The sequence below is a fragment of the Mustela nigripes genome, chromosome 14 (assembly GCF_022355385.1).
Source record: "Mustela nigripes isolate SB6536 chromosome 14, MUSNIG.SB6536, whole genome shotgun sequence".
NCBI lineage: Eukaryota > Metazoa > Chordata > Mammalia > Carnivora > Mustelidae > Mustela > Mustela nigripes.
The window spans coordinates 100539484-100563941 of NC_081570.1; the positions used below are offsets into that span (position 1 = coordinate 100539484).

The 24458-nt window shown below is 46.7% G+C and overlaps 1 protein-coding gene across 1 annotated transcript in view; it reads right to left on the reverse strand.

Annotated features, from left to right (window-relative positions):
* VTCN1 (V-set domain containing T cell activation inhibitor 1) overlaps positions 1-23486 on the reverse strand; it is a 57480-nt gene extending 33994 nt beyond the window's left edge. Inside the window, exon 1 of the mRNA XM_059375856.1 lies at positions 23340-23486. Within this exon, the coding sequence (XP_059231839.1) occupies positions 23340-23371 (32 nt within the window). The 5' untranslated portion in view covers positions 23372-23486. The remainder of the gene's footprint in view (positions 1-23339) is intronic.
* Between the last annotated feature and the right edge of the window lie 972 nt (positions 23487-24458).

Sequence of the window (24458 nt, forward strand, 5' to 3'; positions counted from 1 at the left end):
TCCTTAGTGGATTTCAGGGGGTAAGGCAAGGAGGGGAGCCTCAGAGGGCAGGGACAGAGAGAGAGGAGGAGGGCCAGGCACTGGGGTTCAGGAGGCGAGGACGCAGGAGCTGGAACCGAGAAGCTGGATAGGGGAGGGCAGGGCAGTCTCTCTCTGGGGCAAGCACGTTTCCTGTAAGCCTCTCCCATAGTCATGGTGACCTGGGCTCTGACGGATGGAGCACAGACGGAATGATCTGGAGTCTAGCTTCCCTTTTCAATAGCTGAAAGCCACAACGACTGTGGTGACTTTTCATTCCTTTCTTGCCTTCAGGAAACCCGCACTGTCACGGAAGAGATTCAGAGAAGTACTTGGGCTGTCTTCTCTCAGAGATCCTAGTCCGGGGATCGGCTCATTGTCATTAGGAAAGCCGGAAACAAGTCTATCTGTTATCCTCAGAACTTTACTGGAACACGTACCTGTCAGGTGGTCTGACGTCTCTGTGTTCTGCAGTGGGATCTAATGTCATATTTGTAGCCCCCAAGGCGTCTCTCATTCACTCTCTTTTAGTCATACCAGGAAAGTCCCCAGTGAAAAGCAGACCAGTGTATGCCGGAAATCAAAAGGGATACGTTGTTCTTTCTTCCCAAAGTCCGACCCTGAGTTCCACCACAAATCCTCCCCCTAGGACCCACATCTCCTTGTGTAGGTGCGGGTGGTCCTGCAGGTGTGGCCCTAGGAAGCTCGGGAGGTGGGCGTGTGGCAGTTAGCTTGACCCATTCCTTGAGGGCCTGGCCTGCCAGAGCCATGCCCCTCAGCCACTGACCCTGGGCTGTTCTCTCTCACACACGACAGGCTTTGGCTGCTCACTCCAAGGATGGGAGGGAGACACACGCTGCCCCAGGTTCCACAGTCATCTTTGAGTTAAACTCCTCTGTGAGACAAAGACCATTATCACATGATCTCACTGATATGTGGAATTTAAGCAACAAAACAGAGGAACACAGGGGAAGAGAAGAAAAAAATGAAACGAGGAAACCAGAGAGGGAGATAAACCACAGGAGACTCTTAATCTCAGGAAAGAAACTGAGTATTGCTGGAGGGGAGAAGGGTCGGAAGGGGTTAACTGGGGGGCAGGCATGAAGCACGGCACTGACAGAATGAGCACTGGGTGTTATATGCAACTGATGAATCACTGACTACCTCTGAAACTAATAATACATTCTATGCTAATTATCAAATTCAAAAAGATTATAAATCCCTCTGTGCGCCTGTTCATCTGTAACAAACACAAAGTTTCCCTGGTCTTCCAGCCTAGAATCTGTACCCAGCCTGTGTCCTGGAGCTGGGCTTGAACTCAAGGCCTCCTCGTGATTGTGGACCAGGCTGCTTGGTCGTTTTCCCCTGCTCCAGCCTGACTTCCCGGGCATTAGTCTCAGCTTTCTCCTGTAGATTCACAGTTCCCGCATTCCCCCAGGTCAGGACTCCCAGCCAGATACTCTGTGCAAGAAGGTTCTGCTGTGTTCTCCCGTATCCACCCCTAACTCCCACCCCAGACCCTGTGGGCCACCCTAACCCATGGCTGGCCCAGGGCTTGGCACTAACCCAGGGATTAATTGGTTACAGAACTACTAGGAGACACAAAATTTCTGTTTTATCTTCTGATGTAGACTTCTACATATTCAAATACCATATTTTAGTAAAAGCTTAAAATTTAAATCTAAATATAAAATATTGATTTGAACATAAAAAGTAAGGAACGTGTATGAATTCTGAAAGTTTAAACAGTTCCAACACAAATACAAGCTAGAGAAGAATTTACATAAATGTGTGGATACGTCTTTCCATTTCTTGCCCCATTTCTGGCCCCCTACTTCCATGTTTCAACTCTTCTAAACTACTCTGGGCCTCTAAAGATGCCAGGCTGTTTCTTACCTCTGCGTTTTATTCCTGCTGTTCTTCCAGTTCTTAGAACATGGTAGGGACTTAATAAATGTTTGTTGAATAAATGCTTTGCCTTGGAGAAGGCCTCCCTCAGAGTACCTAGCGCATAGTATTTAAAAGTTGTTAAATTAATGAATAAATCAAATATCCATGCTGTGTTACTAAGGGAAACTAATGCAGTTTTAGCTTTCGAGGAGCCTTTTATGGGAGAAATTATCATTTATATTCCTCTCTAAAGGAAGATAATCTTTTTAAAAATTAGGGTCTATGAAATCTTGCTGGTGCCATGAATTCTAACGCACTGCCTGGGAGGGCTGGGAATAGAAGACCTAGCTGGTGGGATGTGGGGAGAGGACAGGAAGCGAACCTGGAGGTGGAATTAATCGGTAACAGCTGTGCGTGATAACTTGTTGAACTTGGGTCCTTTCCGTCATCTCTTTCTGCGAGTGACTTACAAAATAGAGGTGTCCCTCTAATAAGAAAACGGAACTTGTTGGGAAAGGAAAATGTAAATTTCCAGCAACAGTGGCTAGAAATATCCTTTAAAAAAGAACAATCTTACTTTAAAAATGCTCTGCATGCTGAATCAAACCAAAAAACGCCCACGTGTTTTTTGAACACTGGTTTTGCTGGCAAGAGAGTAGAAGTTTGCAGAGTCAAAGGCTAAAAACGAAGGAAACTCCTGAATCCAGACAGGTAGGAGGCAGCACTGCACTGCGCACAGTGGTTGTCCATGACTTCCAGTGGCCAAAAGTTACCAACCTAAGAGTGTGCAGAAGATAGTGACAAAGCTAAGGGGCCACAGAAGCTGGGGACTCTGAATTGGAGATTCACATAATCCAGGACCCCTGTTCCTCCAAAGCATGACCACCTCATCTGGTCTCGGTTTTCGGGGGAAGAGAAAGCAACCCTACCCTGAGATGGTGTGTATACCAGCCAGTTGTCAAGCAGGTCTGCGTCCTGATTTCACAAGGCCTCCAGTTCCCAAGGAACCTAAACTAAAGAATCAAGTGGAAAGGGTTCCTCATTGCTAATGGACCAAGTCTTCATAGAAACAATGGCAAACCTTCTCTGAAGATATATGCTCTCAGTCCAAGCCTCAACGGATTTCATCTACTGAAATTCCCCCAACTATATAAGCTTGTAATGAAAAATCACAAGGAAGAGGTGCCTGGGTGGCTCAGTCGTTAAGCATCTGCTTTCAGCTCAGGTCATGATCCTGGAGCCGTGGGATCGAGTCCCACATCAGGCTCCCTGCTCACGGGAAGGCTGCGTCTCCCTCTCTCACTCCTCCTGCTTGTGTTCCCTCTCTTGCTGTGTCTCTCTCTGTCAAATAAATCAATAAATTTTTTTTAAAAATCACAAGGAGAAAGTTACCATGAATAAAAACTGGTAGAAACAAGCAGCAGATTTGGAGTGAAAGATGTCAGATACTGAAAACACGGAGTACAGAATATAAAATAAGGCTTTTCAGTGTGTTCAAATGAAGGAAGGAGGGAATGAGATGCTTGAGGAAGGAGCAAGAGATGCAATCTGACCGGATAAAGGTTTGAAAGACAGCCATACAGAGTGTCTAGAAACGAAAAACAAATCACTGAAGCTTCTTAAGTTACGACTGCATACAACTAGAGGGGAGACTCGGTTAAGCACGAGTGAGAATTGAAGAATTGTCACATGAGGCGGTAGAGGGAAACAACAAGATGAAAAATGTGCAAAAGAGGGTAAGACACTCCAAGGCCAAAATGAGAAATTTTAAGATATATCTGATCGGAGGTAAAGAAAGGGAGAGAGAGGCAATACCCGAGGAGAAGACTGAGTATTTTTTTAGTATTGATGTAAGATGCCAATTTGAGGATTCAGGAAGCTCAGTGAAGCTCAAGTAGGGCTAATAAAAGCTACCGGTGACTTCATAATGCCTCTGATGAGCAAAGACCAAAATGGTCCTAGAAGCGAGAAGAGAGAAAAGACATTTACCCGGAAAGGAATGACAAACTAATAGCTTGCTTTCTGAAGCCACAAGGGATGCCAGAAAAAAATGATGGAATGATATCTTCAGTGTGCTGAGAGAACAGGAAACGCAGGATGGGAAGAATAGCTCTAGTGCCCAGCGGATATTACAGACACGGATATGACTTGGAGGGAATATGGCACCCAACATGAAGGCTTCGTGCCCGATTGACAGATTAGTAGATGATGCCACGAAAATGGAAAAATAAGATTTATACTTCCGCTGCGGGGTAGAATCAGTCTTCATGGTCATCCAGAGAATTCGTGTCGGGCAACATTGAACTAGTTAGAGAAACAAGTGACAGGGGTCCAAGCTAGCAGAACGTCCAGAGATGGGCCAAAGCAATCTTTATTGGGCAGCGCCTAAAGCCCAGGCAGTCCTGGGTTCTTTGTGAGCATGACCTTGTGGCATCAGCACAGCCGGAAGGGCAACCCGTCCCTCCTACCCCTAACCAACACTCACAATGGGACCAGAGATCAGTTAAGTTTCAGTGTGTCCTTCAACCAGGAACGCTGGAGGGAAGTGGTTTAATTTTAACTTGTATATACATTTGTGTGTGTGTGTGTGTTAAGGTTTTGTACCTTTGGTACTTTGAATTACTTGCTGGTTGGTGGGGCATTAGTGGGTACCATTACCATCTTTTTAATGCTCTGAATTCAGGGGAGAAATAGTTGAAGGCCAGGGAGGGAATGACCTTCTTCCCTTGGTGACTTTCTTCGTAGTATATATAACACCTATAGGATAGAGTCTGGCCTGTAAGAGCAGAGGATCTAAAAATATTATAATCCTTTCCTCTCCCATGAGGCCAGGGCCCACGTGCAGAAGAGGGTGATGGTGATTACAAACTGGGTTGTTCTCCAGGTCAAAGGGGTGGAGGGTGGAGTCAGGAGAGGAAGGTCTCCTGCGGGGACAGTTAGAAGCAGATTCTGTTGAAGACCAAGAATCCTACCAGGCCTGGGGGAAATGCCTCCCCGATTTATCCCTTGGTCTAGAAACTGATTAGCTTTGTTTCTCAGGAGGCTAGATGGAGATGAGAAAAGGAAGTGATGTCAGATTCCTTAAAGCTGCACCAGCCACATCGACCTTGACTTAGATTTCAGAAGTCAGGATAAGAAACTAGCCTTGTTTGTTTCATATTTATAATAGCTTCTTAGTTTCTTCCCCCTTTCTAGGCATCTCTGCCCCAAATCAAGGATGGAAGATCACATTTCAGTCAAATAGGACCATTCCGGTGGCCACCAGAGCTGAGAAGAAACTCAGGATGGCCTTGGGGATGGGGCAGTGCAGACCGGGGTGGGAAGGGGCTGCAGAAGACAAGAGGCAGGGATGACTGGTGGAGATGTAGGAACTTCTCCATCCGGCCGGGTTTCCTACTACGCAGTGAAAGCCAGCACCATTCTCCCAGAGGAGGTTTCCAGAGGCTGCCAGAGGAGTCCGAGTCTAACGGGGTTGGGGATACCCTGGACATGACATTCTGCTTCACTTCTTCTAAATGGTCTCGGGTTGTGGGGGCGATCCTTCCTAAAATGGGAACAGTGGTTTGACATGTATGAGAGGTCTGAAAGGGGTAGTATGGATTCATAAGGACTTGAATTTCTGGGCTGTCAATGGCTCGGAGGGACAAGAGTTAAAATAACTAAAAACATAACTGGCCTGTGGACGTGTGGCCATGGTGGGGTGTTCTCAGTGTGGGAAGTGGATTGGACCTGTTTGGACAGCTGAATGGGACGTTTCCGGGGTTCTGGACTCAGAAGCATAAGCTTCAGTGGAGGCCCGAACTGCTCACAGCATCCTTTCCTCTTGCCTCAGCAGCCTTGGACAAGCAAGCTCATTCTTAGCTGTTCAGTATTTTCCTGAGAATTGTGTATCGCCAGGTTTTGGGTTGGGGTTGGGGGCTGAGAAAGTTCGATGAGCTATTTATTGCGAAGGAAAAGAAAGAATTGGAGGGGAGAGAATGTGCAGAGAATGAGAAGGTAGATTCAGAGGACAAGGGTGTTTATTGGCCTTCTCTACCGCTGGCAGCCGGGGCTGTGCGTGGGGAGACATCTCCTTTGCGTTCACAGATGTCACGGAGCCGCCTTGGCCCCAGAACCTGCCCCGTGTCTCCACTATCTCAAGGCAGATTCCGAGAGGATTACTATTTTTACATTGGGCTGCCATGATTTCTGGGCCTCCTTTCAAACACTTAGAAAAGGATCCTCTTCCTAGCTACTTTAACCAATTACACGCTATTTCTGCAAACCTGTCATCTTTTTCATTTCGCCAGGCACTTGGGCAATGGGAGGACACCTCAGTAGCTTTTGTTGTGAAGCATGAGGTTCCCAGGCGAACACTACGTTCTTTGAGCTCCCATGTAAGCCACATGGACTCCTCATTCTTTTGCGTATGGCTTTCCTCCAGATAATGTTTGAGGGAAAGTGGCGACCATTTGTATCAGAAGCTGTCTCCGTGTCCTTGCTGTCCCCAGTACACGTTTCTGTCCCGATGCTTGTCACATCACATTGAAATGATCTGTTTACACATTTGTGTCTCCTCTGGCCTCCACCAAACTTCTCAATAGCAGGCACTGTCTCTGGTCCTTTTTGCATCATAGGACGTTGAGTTGAAAGTTTCAGCTGGGGCTCCAAGATACAATAGAGACAGAATACCAAAGCAAGATCCCACGCCTCTCTGCAGATTTTTAAAAGGGGAGCATTGATAGCCAGTTCCATGATTCTGAGACACCTCAATCAGATGAAGGATATAAAAGGGGCTCAGATTCGTGAGGTTGTTTCTGAGGACATAACTCCTGTGCATCATCAATGCACCAAGCACACAGTTGGTGTGTGCTGGAGACACCATGAGCTAGACCCTAAATCACACTTGAGAAATTTAATGTGGTCTAGAACAGGTCAGTGAGGGAGAAAGAGACAGAGACAGGGGTTCACATAGGGAACATAGGGGGCAGAAGGAACACAGGGCTGCATTTGGAGGTCATTTGCCCTTGTGTGAGGCAAGGCCTACATACGTAAGTTTGTCCATCAGGCCAGATACCCTGGAGTCATGACGAGCCCTCACCGGTAGAATACTTGGAGGAGGGCAGGGGAGGGGACCTGAGCATTGAGTCATGTGAGAAGTGCCCCTTCCCAGGACCGGGGGGCTGCGGGCACATCAGCCCACTGGGGAAGAGGCCAAGTTTTCATCGGAGCGCTCGGAAATTTCGTCATGTATTTCCCTACTGAGTGCACTTTAAAAGGTCAGAGAGAGAGAAAAATAAAATTTCGCTTTGATTAGAACCTACTGGTCATGCTGAATCAATATATCAGTCACATTTATTCCCCTAAGTGTCAGACACAGGGCCTGACTCATCGTAAGCATTTGATAAATACCAGACTGAGCTGTTCTGATTTTGGAATGTATTTTTCTTCTACCGAGCCAAAATACGTCCAGGAGGCAGCCCAACTGAATGGCAGTCCATATTTTATTTCAGGGTTATCTCTCCTTAAATAACTTTTTGGGAAAGATTTTATATGAATAATTAAAATGAGTAGCTAAATATAAATGCACATTCAGAAAGCAGCTTTTCATTATTACGCATAAATATTGTCTCATTCCAAAGACACGAAATTTTTTCATCTTTTTTTAAAAGCAGGCTCCTCTTGGAGCCTCACATGGGGCTCGATCTCACAACCCTGAGATCAAGACCCCAGCTGAGATCAAGAGTCAGACACTTAACTGACTGAGCCACCCAGGTGCCCCCAAAGACATGATCTCATTATAACCTATGGAAAGCCCAAATATCCTGTGATCCAGTTTTTGGCAGTGTCACCATCAAAGAAATACCAACCCAATGGAAAACTTTCACTGAAACCATTGGACATCCAGGAAAACATCAAGGGCATTACATGGACAATGCATAGCAAAACTTCTTTTAAAAAATCCTCTTTTGCAACTTCTATCCTCTTTATGAGCTAACCCAAGCTCTTCCTTCTTGAAATTTCCCTGAAACTCTCTGAAGTCCACTCCCTGGTCTCTTGTCCCTCATTACTTTAAGTCTATTCTCACCAGCAAATCCTCCCTCCTCTCTCTTAGACCTTTCTCAGTGTTCTCTGCAGGGTTGACTCCACTGAATTCTTCATGAGCTGGAGGGTTGGGGGAGACTCAGCAGAAAACACCCAAGATTTTCCTGAGGGGTTGGGTCGAGAAGGAAGAGGCTGTGAGTATTTCATGGTTTCCTCTGTCACTCCACATGAGAGACTTGGCAAAGGGCAGCCCTGGGGGGTTAGGGGAACAGCTGACCCTCTGTTTTACCACCTCTAGGGCTTTCTCTACTCCACAGTCTGTGCCATCAGTAGCTTGATAATAAAGTGAAACCCTATAAGAAATTTAGCCCTTTGGTTTTGTGCCTGATTAAAATGTATAGTATAATATTTTATCTCATTAGTCACTGAGACCTGGGTGTAAATGAGTATTAGATATTTTATTGACAGTAGGGTCGGCCAGTAAATTAAGAAGGCGGGTAAGGCATGAAAAAGAAAGCCTCAGAAATGGGAAAAAGTGGGAACATTAGATACAAAATTTGACATTTTCTTTTTCAAAACATTGGCAAGTGTTAGTGCTGGTCCTAGAAAAGGCCTAGGCAGACATTATTATTTTGGGGAATCTAGATGGCTGGCAGGGGTGTGAGTTGATGCACACTTTAGGGTGAGGAGGGGGATAATTTGTTCACGTGTATCAAAAGCCTTACAATGTACCTAGCAAGCTTCCATCCAGTAATTCAACTTCTTTTTTTTTTTTTTTTTTTTTTAAAGATTTTCTTTATTTGACAGAGAAAGAGACAGTGGGAGAGGGAACACAAGCAGGGGAAGGGGAGGATTCCAGCCCCCACTTCCCCAGCAGAGAGCCCCATGTGGGGCTCAATCCCAGGACCCTGGGATCATGACCTGAGCCGAAGGCAGACACTTAGTGACTGTGCCACCCAGACGCCCCCAGTAATTCTACTTCTAAGAACTCATTCTAAAGAACGAAAAAGATGCATTCTTAGAGATGGCAACTAAAAGGTTAGTTAAAATTAACACAGTAATTGCAGGCTAGTCATTGAAAACAACCTACATGTCCGAGAACAGAGAACTGAGTGAATGAATTAATTTTCATTATTAGAGGCGATATTATGTAGTTGTGAAGAATCACATCACCCAAGAATATTTATTTATATGAGACATATTCCCAAAGCCAGTAAATAGAAAGTAGTTTTCTTGGGGTGCCTGGGTGGCTCAGTGGGTTGGGCCTCTGCCTTCAGCTCAGGTCATGATCTCTGGGTCCTGGGATAGAGCCCCACATCGGGCTCTCTGCTCAGCGGGGAGCGTGCTCGTGCTTCCCCTTCTCTCTCTGTCTGCCTCTCTGCCTACTTGTGATCCCTCTCTGTCAAATAAATAAATACAATCTTTTAAAAAAGGAAAAAAAGAAAGTAATTTCTTTTTTAAGATTTCATGTTCTTTATGTAATCTCCACACCTGGCGTGGGGCTTCTACTCATGACCTTGAGGTCAAGGGTCGGATCTCCACCCATCGCACCAAGCAGGCGTCCTGAAAGTTTCTAAGATAATATGCACTGTATGATATCATTTATTAAATACAAATAATGAGGAAAGAGACTGGAAGGACACAATAACATTGATTATCCCTCAGTTAGAGAGGATACGGATTTTGATATTTTTTTCTTCCATGCTTTTCTGTATTTCCCAAAGTTTCCACACTAATCCCACATTGCATAAGTAAAACAAATAAGGAAAACACGTTTTGCAAAGAAACCACTATTTTCTTCAGGTTTGACCTGTCTTTCCGACAGTGAGTGAACAGTCTTTCAATGTGATGCCATTAAAACAGAAACAGTTAAAACAGTTTCATGGGTCAGTGGTTTACACTGGCAGAGTCAGAGAGGGGACCCAGTGCATACGGGCTAGTTACCCACAACTGGTTTGCCTTCATTTTAAGTGAGCAGATGTGTTCCTAACATGATCGGCTGTTCACACCTGCCGGGCACGATGGCTCGAGAACAGCCTCAGTTCTAGGAAGCCCAGGTGGGCAGCAGCACCAGGAGCCCCCAGAATTTTCAGATAAATAAAAAACACTTCCTTCACAGTTTGGCCTCTTTGGGGAATTGCCAGAGAAAACCCAGCATCTTGCAACCTACTACTTTACAATTGTACTTGCCTTAAGGGTAGGAAGCTAGCAAGATCCTCTATACACGTATCAAACAGATTCTCTCATAGACCCCATATTTTTTGCCTTGGAAAATTAGCATTTACATTCAGGTAACACTTTTATTAGAATAAATGGAATACGTTGGGGTCAGTATTAGGGCAACGACAATTACCTATTTGCTAAATCTATGAAAGTCGAGCATTTTGTTGATCTAGGAATTTGTCTATGAGAAAATGACAACCTGGAAACATGAGAAAACAGCCAGATTTATCTTTTCTTTTCTTTTTAATTAACACATAATATATTATTTGTTTCAGGGGTACAGGTCTGTGAATCATCCTGCTTACACACTTCACAGCACTCACCATAGCACATACCCTCCCCAATGTCCGTAATCCAATATCTTTTTCTTTTTTCCCCCAGTTTTGGTCATGGTCAAAAGCTTTTGAAGTTTTTTTTTCAAGATTTTATTTTTAAGTATCTCTACACCCAGTGTGGGACTTGAACCCACAACCCTAGAATCAAGAGTCACACGTTCCACCAACGAAGACAACCAGGCACCCCAAAACTTTTAAAATTTTAATCTTCTCCTACAGTTTAAGCACAGAAGTTTGGGGGGACCTGTTTAAGGAAAAAAGTACAAAAGGACCAAGAACCTGATAGCTTTACAGTATCAAAACACCTCTTCTCATACCAATATCCCTCATTGCTGACATAGTTTTATTTCGAAGGACTTTTAAAGAAAGACAGCGGAACATGGCTTTTGAGGTTTTGACATTGAGGCTCCTGGGGAGCTGGGCTCTGACACAGTATAGCCATCAAGTCTTTGGACCTAAAGGGACTGACCTCATCAGAGTCACCTGGCCACCGGCCCGGGGCACCCTGACTTCTCCAGTTGCTCCAACCGCTTATTCTTAGCATTAACAATAAAATAAAATTTCTTTCTAAATTAGGAAAGGGTATAGACTTCGGAGACAGATAGATCTAGAATCTGCTTTCAACTCCCTTTGTGTATATTATATTCAACAGTTGTGATAATGGTTAAGTAGTGAAATTCACGGTCCCTTGCAGAAAGGATCAGTAACGGGCCTCAAACAGTCCTGCCGTTAACCAGGGGCTTCCTGACCTCATGCTGTCTTCTCACTCATTTGAAAACCGTTCTCATAGGTGATTTGATCTCCTCTGCTGGTTTTGCACATCTTCTAGCCTTTCCCCCAAACCTCTCCCTTTACTTTCTCACAGCACCCTAAGCCTGAATTTACTCAGCTGCAGAATGGGAGGATAAAAGCCAACCTCTTCATTTGTTGAGGTTAGATCTAGCCCGCGCTGGTCTCTCCAGGGGCCGCTCTGGCCCCGGCTCTCCCTTCCCACTCGCCTTCCCACCTGCTTCACCCCGTGGACCTTGCACTTGGCCTGGATGTTCTTCCCACTTCTCCTTGCTTCACTAATACCCATTCAGAAGCCACGTTCTGATGCTCTCTAATAACCAACACTGGATTAGAAGTCGATTTCAAAGCGTTCTGAAACTGGTCTGCAATGGCATGTCGAGTACTGTATTTAATTATGTGCTTATCTATCTGTCTCTTCTCATCTGTACTCTGAGTGATGCTGGTACATAACTGTAACCCTAGGGTCTCTGGCACCAAGTACAAAAAAGATGATCAATAAATACTTGTTAAATTAATCAGTAATGTATGCAGAACTTGTAGAACTGTATTGACACAGGAAGAACCCAACACAGGAGGCCATGATTATAAGGTTGTGGGAGTGTAAGGTGATCCCACAAGAAGGCTGCCACCGGAATTGACATAGTTGTCTGAGAGAGCCACAGTGTGGGGCTACATCCCTAACATGGACAGACTCTTTGAAGGCTGGATCCAAAAGGAAATGAACGGTAAGTCCTGTATGACCGTTGCTGTTAATATTTCTGCCTATTTTAAAGTCCCCGGTATATGGGTCTTGGTGCTTTTTAACAGTTATCTTCTTGGGGCGCCTGGGTGGTTCAGTTGGTTAAGCATCTGCCTTCAACTCAGGTCATGATCCAGGGTCCTGGGATCAGCTGAGCTGGGAGCCCACTTCTCCCACTCCCTCTGCCTGCCCCTCTCTGCCTACGTATGCTTGCTCTGTCAAGTAAATTAAAAAAAAAAAAAAAAAACTAATAAAAAATAAAAGTTATCTTCTTCAAATGGGTGAGGCAACTTCTAATGAAAGATGTAGACATGTAAGTAATGCAAGAGAGCTATGTGTTGCGGTCAATGTCACTGTTATGATAATCTATTGTGCCTAATTACCTTTGATCCCCAAGGAGGTTTGGGGCTGTCCATTTGTTGTCCTTACTTAACAGGGGAAATTAAGTGACCGGCATATTGCACAGTATAGATTTGGAAAGGGGAGCCGAGTCAGGTCCCTCTGGTTCTAATCCCACCCTCTTCCTTTCTATCATGCAGCCGAAGAGAAGTGGCAGCATCCGTGCCCCTTCCCATCCTGCCGCTCCCAGAGCTCCCCAAATATTACGAAGGTCATTTGACTTCTACGGGTAGAAGACAAATGAGATGTGAGGATCTGAGAGACCATGTGGCCTGTTCAAGCCTTACCCGTGTTTGCTCTTTCAGCATCCTTAAATCAAAGGCTTTTGTTTTGAGTTACATCATGAGAAATCCAAAAGGCTGGTTTTTACCCTTCCTGGCGACCAAATGTTTGTAGTGATGCCCCCGACAGGCTAAGCACTGCTTTTGTAAGCATGCCCACTGTGGGCCGTGTCTTCCATCACAGGACACAAAACCGTCAGGGCCCCATTTAAGGTCACTTAAGTCCCGCCAGGCTACAATTAATAACTTTAATGAACTCTCTCCTCTCCTAGGGAAGCAACACCCTACTATCAACTCTCCTCCTCTTCCCCAGAATATTAGATAATACCTGCCTGCCCCTAACACCTGCTAGATGACCGCAGGGGCTGACAAATGTCCAGAAACCTCGTCACTCCACGGAGGGTTGGTCACCGTGATGGCCATTAGGTAGCATACAAATGACTCAGGGGAAGAACTCCAGACAGTGGGACAGGGGTTGGGGAGGATGGAAGCCCCTGAGGATTTAGTCCTGGCCAAGCCCGTGTACCCTTTTCTACCCGAATCTGCCCTGTCCAGGGAGTTCATCCTCTGTCAGGGGCATTTGGCTCTGGCGCCCAGAGAGCAAAAAATTCAAACCTGGCTAAGTGCCCACTTTCTTTCTAGAGCGTATGTGAGATGCTCCCTGGGGCACCAGCTGCCGGGCTGAGACTCATTCCCGTGTCCAGATTAGCTGAACTCACCTCACTGTTGTAAGCAAATTAGATGAACACTCCTGAGCCAGGACGATGATATACCCGGAAAAGATGAACTAATTAATAATTATAGTAATGAGAGGGCAGTCAAAATAATACCCATGATTATTTAGTATCTGTCACTTGAGGAATATGGGGTGAGCCATTGATGTCACCTCATGAGTCCTCCCTCTACTTTAGGAGGAAGCAAAGGGCAGGTGTCAGTTACAAACAAGTCTATTTGGAAGAAGGTTCATCAGGGAAGAATTAATGTATAAGGGGAAGGTCTGAAAAATAGGACTTTGAATATCAAAGCTGGGCGGGCATTCCCGGGATGGAAAATACCAGCCTATTCTTTTCCTCTTGTGCATTTGCTCAGCCCTGATGCTGCTCCCTAGCTCCCACGTTAATGTGCTTTTTTCTATTCATGACTTCTGTTCTTTCCTAATTACTCTGGCCCCTAGACTCCCAAAGTGTGTCCTGATGTTTATTAATAAGTATTATTTTCAGAAGGATTACAATTTCATAACATTGCATCAATCATAATCAAACAGATTTCTTTACCTTTAGGACTTTAATGTGCTACTATGCCTAAATGAATGTCCCAGAAGAGTACATTTTAGGTTGAGCCTTTTGAAATTACCATTTCATGTAGATCAGAAACAATGGAACATTGACAATTTCATATGATCCAGCCTAATAAGATTCAGCACTTCCAAACTTGCTGGACTACAAAACTCTTCGGGGGAAAATTTTGTTGCTGTATCAGTGTCCTTTGGCCTCACTTTGGGAATCACTGTATTAGGTACTTAAACACAGAGATTATGAGGTGTTTGAGTCGTGCATGTTGCTTGGATTCCATCTTGCTCTGATGCGACAGGATAATAGGTTGAGCAGAATGAGAAGCAGGCATATGGGGGAATCCTGCTAGGCACTGAGGCTATTTCCAGGAAGGGTGGCCCATTATGGCCATCTTCCTACAGAGCACTTGCTAGTACACGACTTACCTTAGCATCTTTATGGGACTCTACCCCAATCCCGAAGCTGATGCCAGCCCCTTTAAAGGATGATTGTCCCTATACCATTATATTTTGTTCCTGGACCCTGAGGCTTTTTAGCAGAGTAGAACCAATCATCAAGTATCAGAAATGACTGAAAGTCCTCATACCAGAGCAGGTTCCCGGAGGAAGATCCTGGTTGATTTCCAGTTGCATGGGGCAGCAGAGGAACTTGTAACCATCCCAAACCAGGACTAGGCATTGAAAAGCAGAGGTGAACCCCAAGAGACCACACCAGTATCACAGAGGAAGGAGGGTGTGAAATCAGGAAAGTGTAGTATCATGGAAACCAAGAAAAGAAATCCAAAAGTAGGTAGTGGGACATCTGCATTGAATGCTGTTGCGAAAATAGGTACAGAGAAGTCCACATTAGGTTTGGCACTAACAGAAGCAATACCTTGGTATAGAGGGGACAAAATCGTGGTTTACAGTAAGGGTCTGCTAAGTGCTCTATACGTATTAATTCACAAAGTTCTCAGGTCGTTTTATGCAGATTCTAACATCACCCTCGTTTTACAGAGGAGGAACCCAGACACCGAGAGAGAGAATCAATAACCCGCCCAAGGCCACATTGCTAGAAAGTGGCAGCCGGGCTTTAAGTTGTGCTGGGAACCACATCGTATTCCTTTCGTGACACCGCAAATCTCAGATCAGTAACTCCAGACAGTGCTTCCGGCAAGATTGCTAAGAAGGGAAAACAGACCTGGGGTGGGAGCTGGAGAGGCTGTAAGGCTGAGAGAGGCTTTCCCCTCGAAAGTAGCAAACGCTGCCTGTGGGCTGCATGCTGACAGGGATAAAAGAAGCGGGGAAGGAGGGGCTGGGGGGTGGAGGACAGTGGATGCTGGCTGGCAGAGGCATTCTCGAGCAGCAGGCGAGATCCAGATGGATCCCATGGACCCAGGGCACAGAGGGGTTGCCCTTTGATAGGAGCTGAGGGCACAGAGGGGTTGCCCTTTGATGGGAGCTGGGCTCATCCTCCGTATCAGGAAGGGAGGCAGAGAAAAAGGGCACAAGTGAGTATAGCCTGTAGTTTTGGGAATGGAAAGATGAGTACTATCTGCTGACTCCTATTTTCTCTGAAGGATACAGCAAGATAATCATCTGAGACTGGGGCAGGAGGTGGCGGGGAGGAGGGGACCTGCAGGAGGACTGAAGAGAAGAGAGGTATGAAATGGCCATTCTGGGTTAGGGGTAGGAGACAGCACAATGAGGAGCCCTTAGGAAGCTAAAAGAGACAATTCAATACCCTTAAATTTTACGGATGCTTCTCTCTCCCTTTCTTAAATCTTTCATGGTTTTTATTCTATGAAATTTTTCATTTTAAATCTGCGGAAAAAGAAAGAGGGGAAACCGTCTGCCCTTTCTCCCATTACTGCTGTGCTGGGAGTAGTAGGAATACATTTGGAAGTGATGGGCTAGTAAATCCGAGATGGTCCGGGCAGATGGTTTGGGATTGCGGAAAGCTAATATAAAGAGAAATATGACCTGGGTTTCTTACCTGCAGAAACTTCATGTTTTTCCCTTTGTTTTCATCAAGGCCCATCTGTCCCTCTTTAGGACCTTTCTTAAGGAGGAATGTGGGATGATAAATGATTGCAGGTGAAATTTATCTCTGCCTGGGTTAAATCCTCGTGCTTTCCCCGAGGGATCAAGGAGCACAGACAGAACGCTATTACAGCTTCTAGAGCTGATCAACATCAGCTGGGTGGCTTGTTACTCCACATTGCTGGGGCCCCACCCCCAGGCTGTGAATCAATAGGTCTTGGGGGAGCGCTACCGAAAATAATTTGCATTTCTAACAGGCTCAGGTGGTGTTCCCACCACTGCTGTCTGGAGATTGATTTGGAGTGTTTTGTAGAGTGTGTTGTCACTGGGGTGGCCAGGGATGTTCCCATATTCTCACAAAACAAGGACTAGGAAAGAAGGTATCTCCAGTTGACTCAAACCCCAGAACAATTCAGATGCTGAGGTCCCTTAAACCCATCTGCTACTGCCGGACGTGTCCTTCCTTTCCCTCCCTCCAAATCACTTTGTTATTCTGTAAAAAGAGTAGCAGGGAATAATTGAGTAAGAGTAACTCCTACATAAAGCGCTAACCCTTCCAGGGGTTAGCACAACTGTGTGAGGTAGGTACTGTTATTAACCTCAGTTGAATGGGGAGGAAATGAAGACACAGAGGGGTTAAGTGACATAACTTGAGGTCACACAGCTAAGAAGTGGAGAGCTGAATATGAACACACATTAGCTTAATTCTAGTACCAACATTATTTCTACTCCTTCCATATGTCAAAGGTAAATGTGGAGGAAGCTTTGGTCCCCCCAGTTCGGGGAGCCTTGCTGTTTGTGTAAATCGTGGTTGGCTGCCATCCAACCTAGGGACACTGAGCAATACAGGATTGTTGAAAGAGCTCTGTTGTACTCACTTTTCTAAAACTGCATAACCCTTGGGCAAGTCACGCAATTTATTTTCATTGTCTCGACAATAAAATAAGGGGGTGTATTGTCTGAATTTTCAAGTTCTGAAAGCATGAAATTCTCCCTGAGTTTTAGTCACGTTTTCCTCCTCAGCTCATTCATCTAGAGCTCAGGTAGATGTGTGCTACTTGAAATAACACAAACCAGGGACGCATAATCCATGGGCGCCAGCCTGCTCTGAGGACAGCTCCTTCCTCCATGGTTAAGAACCCTGGCAGTCTCTTGTCCCAGAGGAAGTGAGCTTTGCAGTACGAGATGGGTTTTGCTTCAAGTGGCAGAAGAGTAAGTGCTAATTATAAAGATACTCTTCTAAAAACAGTCAGTATGGAGGTCCAGTGGGAACCAGTTGGTTCCTGCCATTGGCTGGCTGGGAGACACTGAGCAAGTCGTCTTGCCTCAACATTTGGATCTGTGAAATGGAGATAATTAGGAGTGTGAGGTGGTTTAGCTAGTTAACCATTACCTAGTGCTTAGTCAGATCTCCATAGCCAGACATTCTCAGGTTGAAAGACGGATTATGTATCAGTCTCATAAACAATAGAAGGCGAGGTGGTCTTGGTTTTTTTTTTTTTTTTTTTTTCAAAACAAGAATCTAGAAAACTCTGACCATTCTCTAGAGTGTTGTTAGAGTTAACTGTCTTTGGAGGATCCCATTCATGATTTAGCCAAAGTATAATCTTACAAGAACATCTATTCAAGGGACAGGAGGGCCAGTGGGGGTCATGGAGTTGAGGTTAATAAGGTCTTACAGAGAGCTAGTCATGTATTGAGCATTGTGGAATTGCAAGTAATGATTCTAGCAATAGCTAAGATTTATAGAGCTCTTAGGATGTGCCAGACATACAATCATCACATGTCATTCACATAGCCCTAGGAGTTAGGTCCTACTGCCATCCCATCTTACAGATAGGGAAATTGAGATTTATAGAGGCTAGTTAGTCAGACTAATTCCAGTGGGATAAGCATTCAAGGTGATAGGATTTGAACCCAGATTCATGAGGGAGCAGGAGGCTGGCTGAAGACAAAGCAAAAGCTGGCGCCTTGCACCCCTCTCCACCAGCTCCCCTCCATATGTGTAGCATTCCTCAGGCACCCCTGACTGCCATAAAACGATAAATAGTTAACTTGCAGGGATCGCAATCCTGCAGAACAGGAATCTCCCTTGCTCTACCGATGTCCTAGAGACCTAAACAGGGAGGTTACCTTATCAATAGCACAAATTTCCAGAGGCAAATAACTCTCAGTTCCTGAAGCCCTAATGTCTCCCTCCCCACCATAAACTGGAGGAGGCTGAGATAGAAGGGAATGTAAATGACAGCAGGATCATAACACCCCACCAAGAATCTCCCATCCATTCACACCCCCGAACGGCAACCTGCCATCCCTCAAAACCCGGGGCAGCAGCTCTTCCTGCCCATGGGTCCTGTCCCTGTGCTTTAATAAACCACCATTTTGCACCAAAGATGTCTCAAGAATTCTTTCTTGGTCATCAGCTCCGGACCTCAGCCCACCGAACCTCACCTAGGTTCTAGAACTTCATCAAGATGGTCTGATCCCAGAGCCCAGATATGTAGCCATGGTGTTACATTGCCTTCATACAATGGTGAACAAGACAAAGGCCAGACCCTCAAGGGGCCAACCGTATGGAGCGAAACAGATGAGCACCAGGAATAGAAATCCATCAACATGGCCAACCACGAACATAAAAGGAGCAATTGACTGCAACCTGAAAGATCCAGAAAGACTTCAAAGTGGAAATACCACTTGAGCTGGACACTGAAGGAGAGGGGTGTTGAAGAGGTGGAGATAGGGAAAGAGGGCCGGCTCAAAAGCATGTACTTCTGATAGGGGCAGGAATACAGGTGCCTGTTTAAGTCTTTCTTCTAATGTGCAGTTTTATCTCATTTTGTAACTTCCTGTTCTGTTCATGGGGGTTGGGGCCTGAAGCCTTAGATTTTGTAGGCTCAGAGAGTCTGAAAGTTGGGCCCATCTCATCCCTCAGTGGGGTTTCAAGTATCATCATGCCCTGTGCTGAGATCTTCCCCAAGCCAGACCTTTCACGATTTTCTCATCAGGCAAACTTTCATTGTGCTGCCAAACGCTGTTTTCTCTGGCCATTAACGTCTGGTATGTTTGAGCCAACCACCAGCTTGAAAACTCAGGGACAATGGGAAACCAAGACTAGAGAGCAAAGCTGCTTGGGCTCTCTTATTCTAGCCTCCCTCATTTTGTGTTTCATGCACCTTTCTCTGGTAAAAAGATTCCTGCTCTTTCTCCATTAGTAACTTCCTTCCTTTGACAGGTCTTCATTAATCCAATTGTTGCTGGTGATTTCCCCCAGTCTTCTAACGGAAGAGTCAGAATAAGACTAGATGAAGAATCCAGGGAAAAGTAAAGAAGGCAAGGAGGGAGGAGAGGGGAGGATGGCGGGAGGGAAAGCAAAACAAAAATGTGAACTTTGTCCAGCTGAGCCGCATTGCTGCTACAGTTGTGTCTCTGATTTCAGGAAGGACAGCTATCACATGCTCCAGCTATCTGGTGTTCTCTGCTGACTGGGCACCCATGAGCTCTTCTTCAGGCTAGACTGAGAGCCGTTCCCGCCCCTTCTTGGCCTCGTTGGGGTGCAGGGTCTGCTTGGCAGTGTGTTCTCTTCATTGTCTGAGCATACCCATGTGCGTTTTGCCGAAATGTTGCATAGGCCGTATTTTTATCAGGATTGGATCTCTATCAGCACCAGACCTTACTGAGCCTAAAGGACACCCCTTCCAGCCCCGGGACCTCTATGAAACTTTTCTCCGTTGACATCCCTGAGACTTATCTATCCTGGTCTCTTCTCTACCTTTCCCACCATGGACTCCCAGTTCTTTCTTTGACTCCTCTTCCTCTGCCCACCCTTAAAATTTGGTTTTCTTTAGTTTCCCATCCCTGCCTCCTTACCCCTCTCTATGTGCTTTCCTTAGAAGACATGCCAGGTGATCGATCATTCCCTGCCTGGGAGTCCTTGACTCTCACTTGCTATCTCCAGGCCTGGCTTCTCTTGGTTTCAGCTGCATGCCTTCCACTGCCTGTTGAACATCTCCAGCTAGAGGTCCCAGGGGAACTTCAGATTCATCATATACCCGAGTTAGCTAACTCTCATCTCTCCTCACTCTTCTCTATTCACTCTGTGCAGTACAAAAACGGGGGCGGGGGGCATTCCAGACTCCGCACTTTGCCTCACCTACTCCTACTCTGCACCACCCTACTTGTCCCTCCATTCATTTATCATATATCACTGATTTTAAGTTCTAAACCTTCCTGGAATTGATCTTCCCCTGTAGCTCCCCGCTATCATTCTCTACTTGAAGTCCTCATTATTTCTTATACTTTGGACCACAACTGTTTCTCCTGGCCTCCAGGCTCAAGGCCTTCATATCCATTCTCCTACCACAGAGGTATCTGGAGTAGCCCACCTAAGAGGAAACCCACCAAGATTCTCCTGCTTGAGAGCCTTCATTGGCTCCTCATCACAACAACAAATTCCTAACTTTGAGCCTGGCAGATAAGGCCTAAACATGACCTGGATCTGCCTCTCCTGTTTCATCCCAGAGCTCCCTGCCTCATGCTTTATACACTAATGATGATGCTAGGAGAGTAGCTTGTAGCTTTCCAACACCCCATGCTGGCTCATGAGTTCTATTCTATTCTATTCTTTCCTCTGCACAGTGTTCTTCCCACCCTTCTTCATCTGGATCACACTAACTCATCCTTTAAGACTTAATCCAGCCATCACCTGGCTTAGGAAACCTTCTCCCAAACCTCAGGTTAGTGAATTTCTGCTGTTGCCTCCTGCTCTTATTATCTCTTGACCTATGAAGAGCAGGTTGGAATGATCTGTCTGGGAATCCTTCTCCTCATTAGGCTATAATCTCATCAAGGTCTTAGCTCCTTTTTCCCCAGTCCCTAGTCCAACACCCCACATATAGTAGGTACTCAGTTAATGTTGTTGATCAGAACATAACCTCAGTGAGCAGGGGTCATGAATTTTCCACCCTTGGACTCCTAGCAGGTACTCAACAACTGTCCCATGGGCAAATGCTGTTCCTGTTGACAGCTATAATGGGAAGAGGGGAGGAAAATTCTGATCACATAGTGCTTAAATATACTAAGGAGGTCAGGCATAATAGAAACCGCACATCGGTATTTCATCCCAGAGTGGCATTCATCTTTGAGCCCGAGATTTGAAGGTATTAGGCTCTCCGGTAATTATTTAAGAGAGTAATCTACCATCAAGCCCTCTCATAAGCTCTCCCACATCACCAACGGTCATGATTGCCTCAGCAAAAGGAATTATTATGAATTAAGAAAATTGTGGCAAAGAAAGAGGGTTTGCGGGCCAAGAGTAGACCCTGGGTTCCCTCAAGTGGGCTCCCATGGTTCCCTGGGATGAATTCTCCAGACCCTGCTTCCCACCAAGCCCACCCATTGACCCTCTTCCCAGTAGCCTCTTTGCACAAAAGCTCTGCTGCTCCATGGCTTGTCATTGCTCTTGCAATTGCAGAGCATAAATAGCTAATGAGGCATGCTGGGGCCAACAAGAGGAGCCTCTGTGGATTCCATTTGGTCTCTGAAGGGTGGGGGAATATGCATTTTGAACACCCACTTCCTGCTAATCCTCCCACCAAACCAGTCAGGCTGGTTGTAATGTATTATTAGAAAGCCCACACATCCATCTTTAGAACAACAGAGTCACTTGTTGCATGAGGAGTGTTTCACATCTATAGAACCAGAATGGAGGAATGGGGGTGGGGGGTGGGGGAAGCTGGGACAGGCAGGTCAGGGACGGGGGTGGGGACAAGCATGGCCCAGAGGACAGAGCTTGGGTTTCAGAATTAGGTAGAGTGGATTTAAATGCTGCCCTGTCCCCTGCACGCTGTGTGGCCTCAAGCCCATGACTTAACTTCTCTGAGGCAATGATGAACTCTCATGGGCTCTGGTGAGGATTAAAGGAGGCTTCTGTATGGCACCTAGCCCAGGGCATGGAGAAAAAAGGTGCTGGCAAAATACCAGTTCCTCTGACGTCAGTGCTTCCTGGGGTGTTCTTGCAGGGCAGAAAAGCCCCAATGGATGCCCTCCACGACCTGCTGCTTCTCCTGGGAGCAGAGTGTTCTTACCAGCCACAAGAAGGGAAGTACTGCCCAGCACCCTTACTGGCCACACAGAGCCCCCCAGCCCCAACCCCTGTTGCAGGACTAGCTATTCCAGATAGACACAAGGGATGGAGCTGCCATTCTGTTTGAAGGGAGAGAATTTTCCAGGCTGCACTGCAAAACAATATTCCTTCAACATCTCGACAAACTTTACTGTTCATCTGAGCTTTCCTTTCCTCCTTCCCTCTGTTCTTTTCCCTCTCACTAGAAAAAACACCACGAAATGAGAGGACTGGTCTCTCTAACAATGCCCAGAACCAACAGGTACCAGCCTTCCTGTCTTCCCAAACACCATCATGAGTTGTGACGAACAATGAATCACCAACCCTCTCAGGAAAACCCTTCCTTCACTTTCCATCTCTTTCTTTGCAGAAAAGGAAGTGATGTCCTGAGGGGAAAAGAAGCAGCTAGAGGTAGCTAAGTGAGAGGAGCAAAACATAAGGGACAGGCTTTCTCCTTTCTTCATGATGGGGGTCTAGGCTCGCCCCTGCTCTCAGCTTTGGATTCTCCAGTCCATCAGCTCTACTGCCTTCTGCATTTGTGCCTCCAATGCTCTTTCTTCCTGTGTCCTGCCTTGCTCCGCCCCAGCCCCCAGGGTGAGCAGACTCTGGGGCCTTAACAAAGGCCTGCATTCTCAGCAGCAGCTGCAGGGGTCTCCTCCCCAAGGAGTCCCCAAAGAACTAGGGACCCCATCCTGGAGCTGGGGGTGGAGGGAGGGTGTTGGTGCAGGTTACGCAGCAGTACTGGGAAGTCACACCCCCAGAGGAGGTCAGAGAATGCTCACCTGCTTCATCCCAGGGACCGCATAGTGAGCTCCCCTACATCCCTCCCATCATTAGTCACTGGTGTCCTTCCCTCCCAGCACGCAGCCCCATGCCACCCTGCTCAGTGCCCCCCACCCCCACCAAGAGCCTCGATGTCTCAAGGAGCGCTTAGCCCGAGAGCTGCTCGGGTTCCCTGATCCAGAGCTGCCTGCGCAGGCGCCAGCTCTCCATGGCAGAAAACCAGCCTACCCCTGAATAAGTGCCCTGAGTGGTTGGGGTGTGATGCTCAATCAAGTCCGGTGAGGCTCAGGTCTGGCCAGGCTTCTTGCCAGCCCAATGCTGGGTCGGATAAGGGTACAGGTAGCCCAGGAGTCCTCAGCAACCCTGCTAAAGACCTCAGCCCTATTCCCTTCACCAGCTAAGCTAGAGAAGAGTACACTACCTCCAGAAGATGATCTGCCCCAGGGAAGCCATGGTGAGGGGAAGGGTCCCTTCCCTCGGTGTGCTGGCTGCTGGGGGACGTGGAGCTGCTGCTGCTCTCCCGGAGCTGTGACTCACAGCCAGCTCTCGTGTGCTGGCCTTAAATAGTGTGCTCAGGCCGGGAGTGGTGCGTGGCGGCAGACGGCTCAGGTATGAGGAAACAGGGCTGCCGGGCAGAAGTCCCCGCAGGCGCAGAGACTGCCTGCTCCCAGCCAGCCTGGGGAGGCTGAGCTTGCAGAGCTGCCTCTCTGGGCCCTGACCTGGCCGGAGGGGAAGAGGCAACAGCTGTCTGGACCCCCGGCTTCAGGGTCTTTATGCAGCACACGTCTTCTCCTCCTGACTCTGGAAGGGAGCAGTAGGGGTAATTTAATCTCCAAATAAGAACGGCCTGGAATAGCTCAAAGTGTCAGGCCGTGCCAGGAATCAGGGAGGATGGAGTCCCTCTCCTTGGGGGCAGTGGATGATTAGAAAGAGGCTGGTCACAACCGGTGTGGTATCTCCAGGAGGGAATTCATGCCAAGAGACTGCAGGAGGGCTGTGAGTGGGGATGACAAGAGGGCTGAGTTTGTTGCCGAGGACGGAGTTCCCCCTCGGCCCCTGAGACAGCCCAGCTGGGATGGCAGACGTCTTTAGGCTTCTTCTCAGCAAAAGGGGGAGAGGACCTGCCCTGTCCACCTCACCGTGACTTTCACACTCCCAAGAGACGCTGACTGACATTCCCCAGAACCTAGTGCTGTTGGGAGAGTGGGTGAGAAAAACTGATCTCCGACATTTAATCTAGCCCTCAGATTTGCAAGGAGGCAGGAAGTTCTTAAGGCATAAAGCCCTTTCTCTTCCTCTTGTCCTATTGTTTCATCCATACCCTGAGTACCCTGGAGAGTAAACACCCACTGCCTACCTGACTGCTGATTTCAGGGTAAATCACCCCGGGATTTCAGTGTTGATGCACTGGCTGCTGGAACAAGCATGGAGGATGCCGGGAAAGGAAGGCAGAACCAGACAGGAGGTTGGGGGGAGACAACAAGGAAGGGGGTCGTTTAACAGTGGAGAGATTTTTTTTTTTTTTTAAAGATTTTATTTA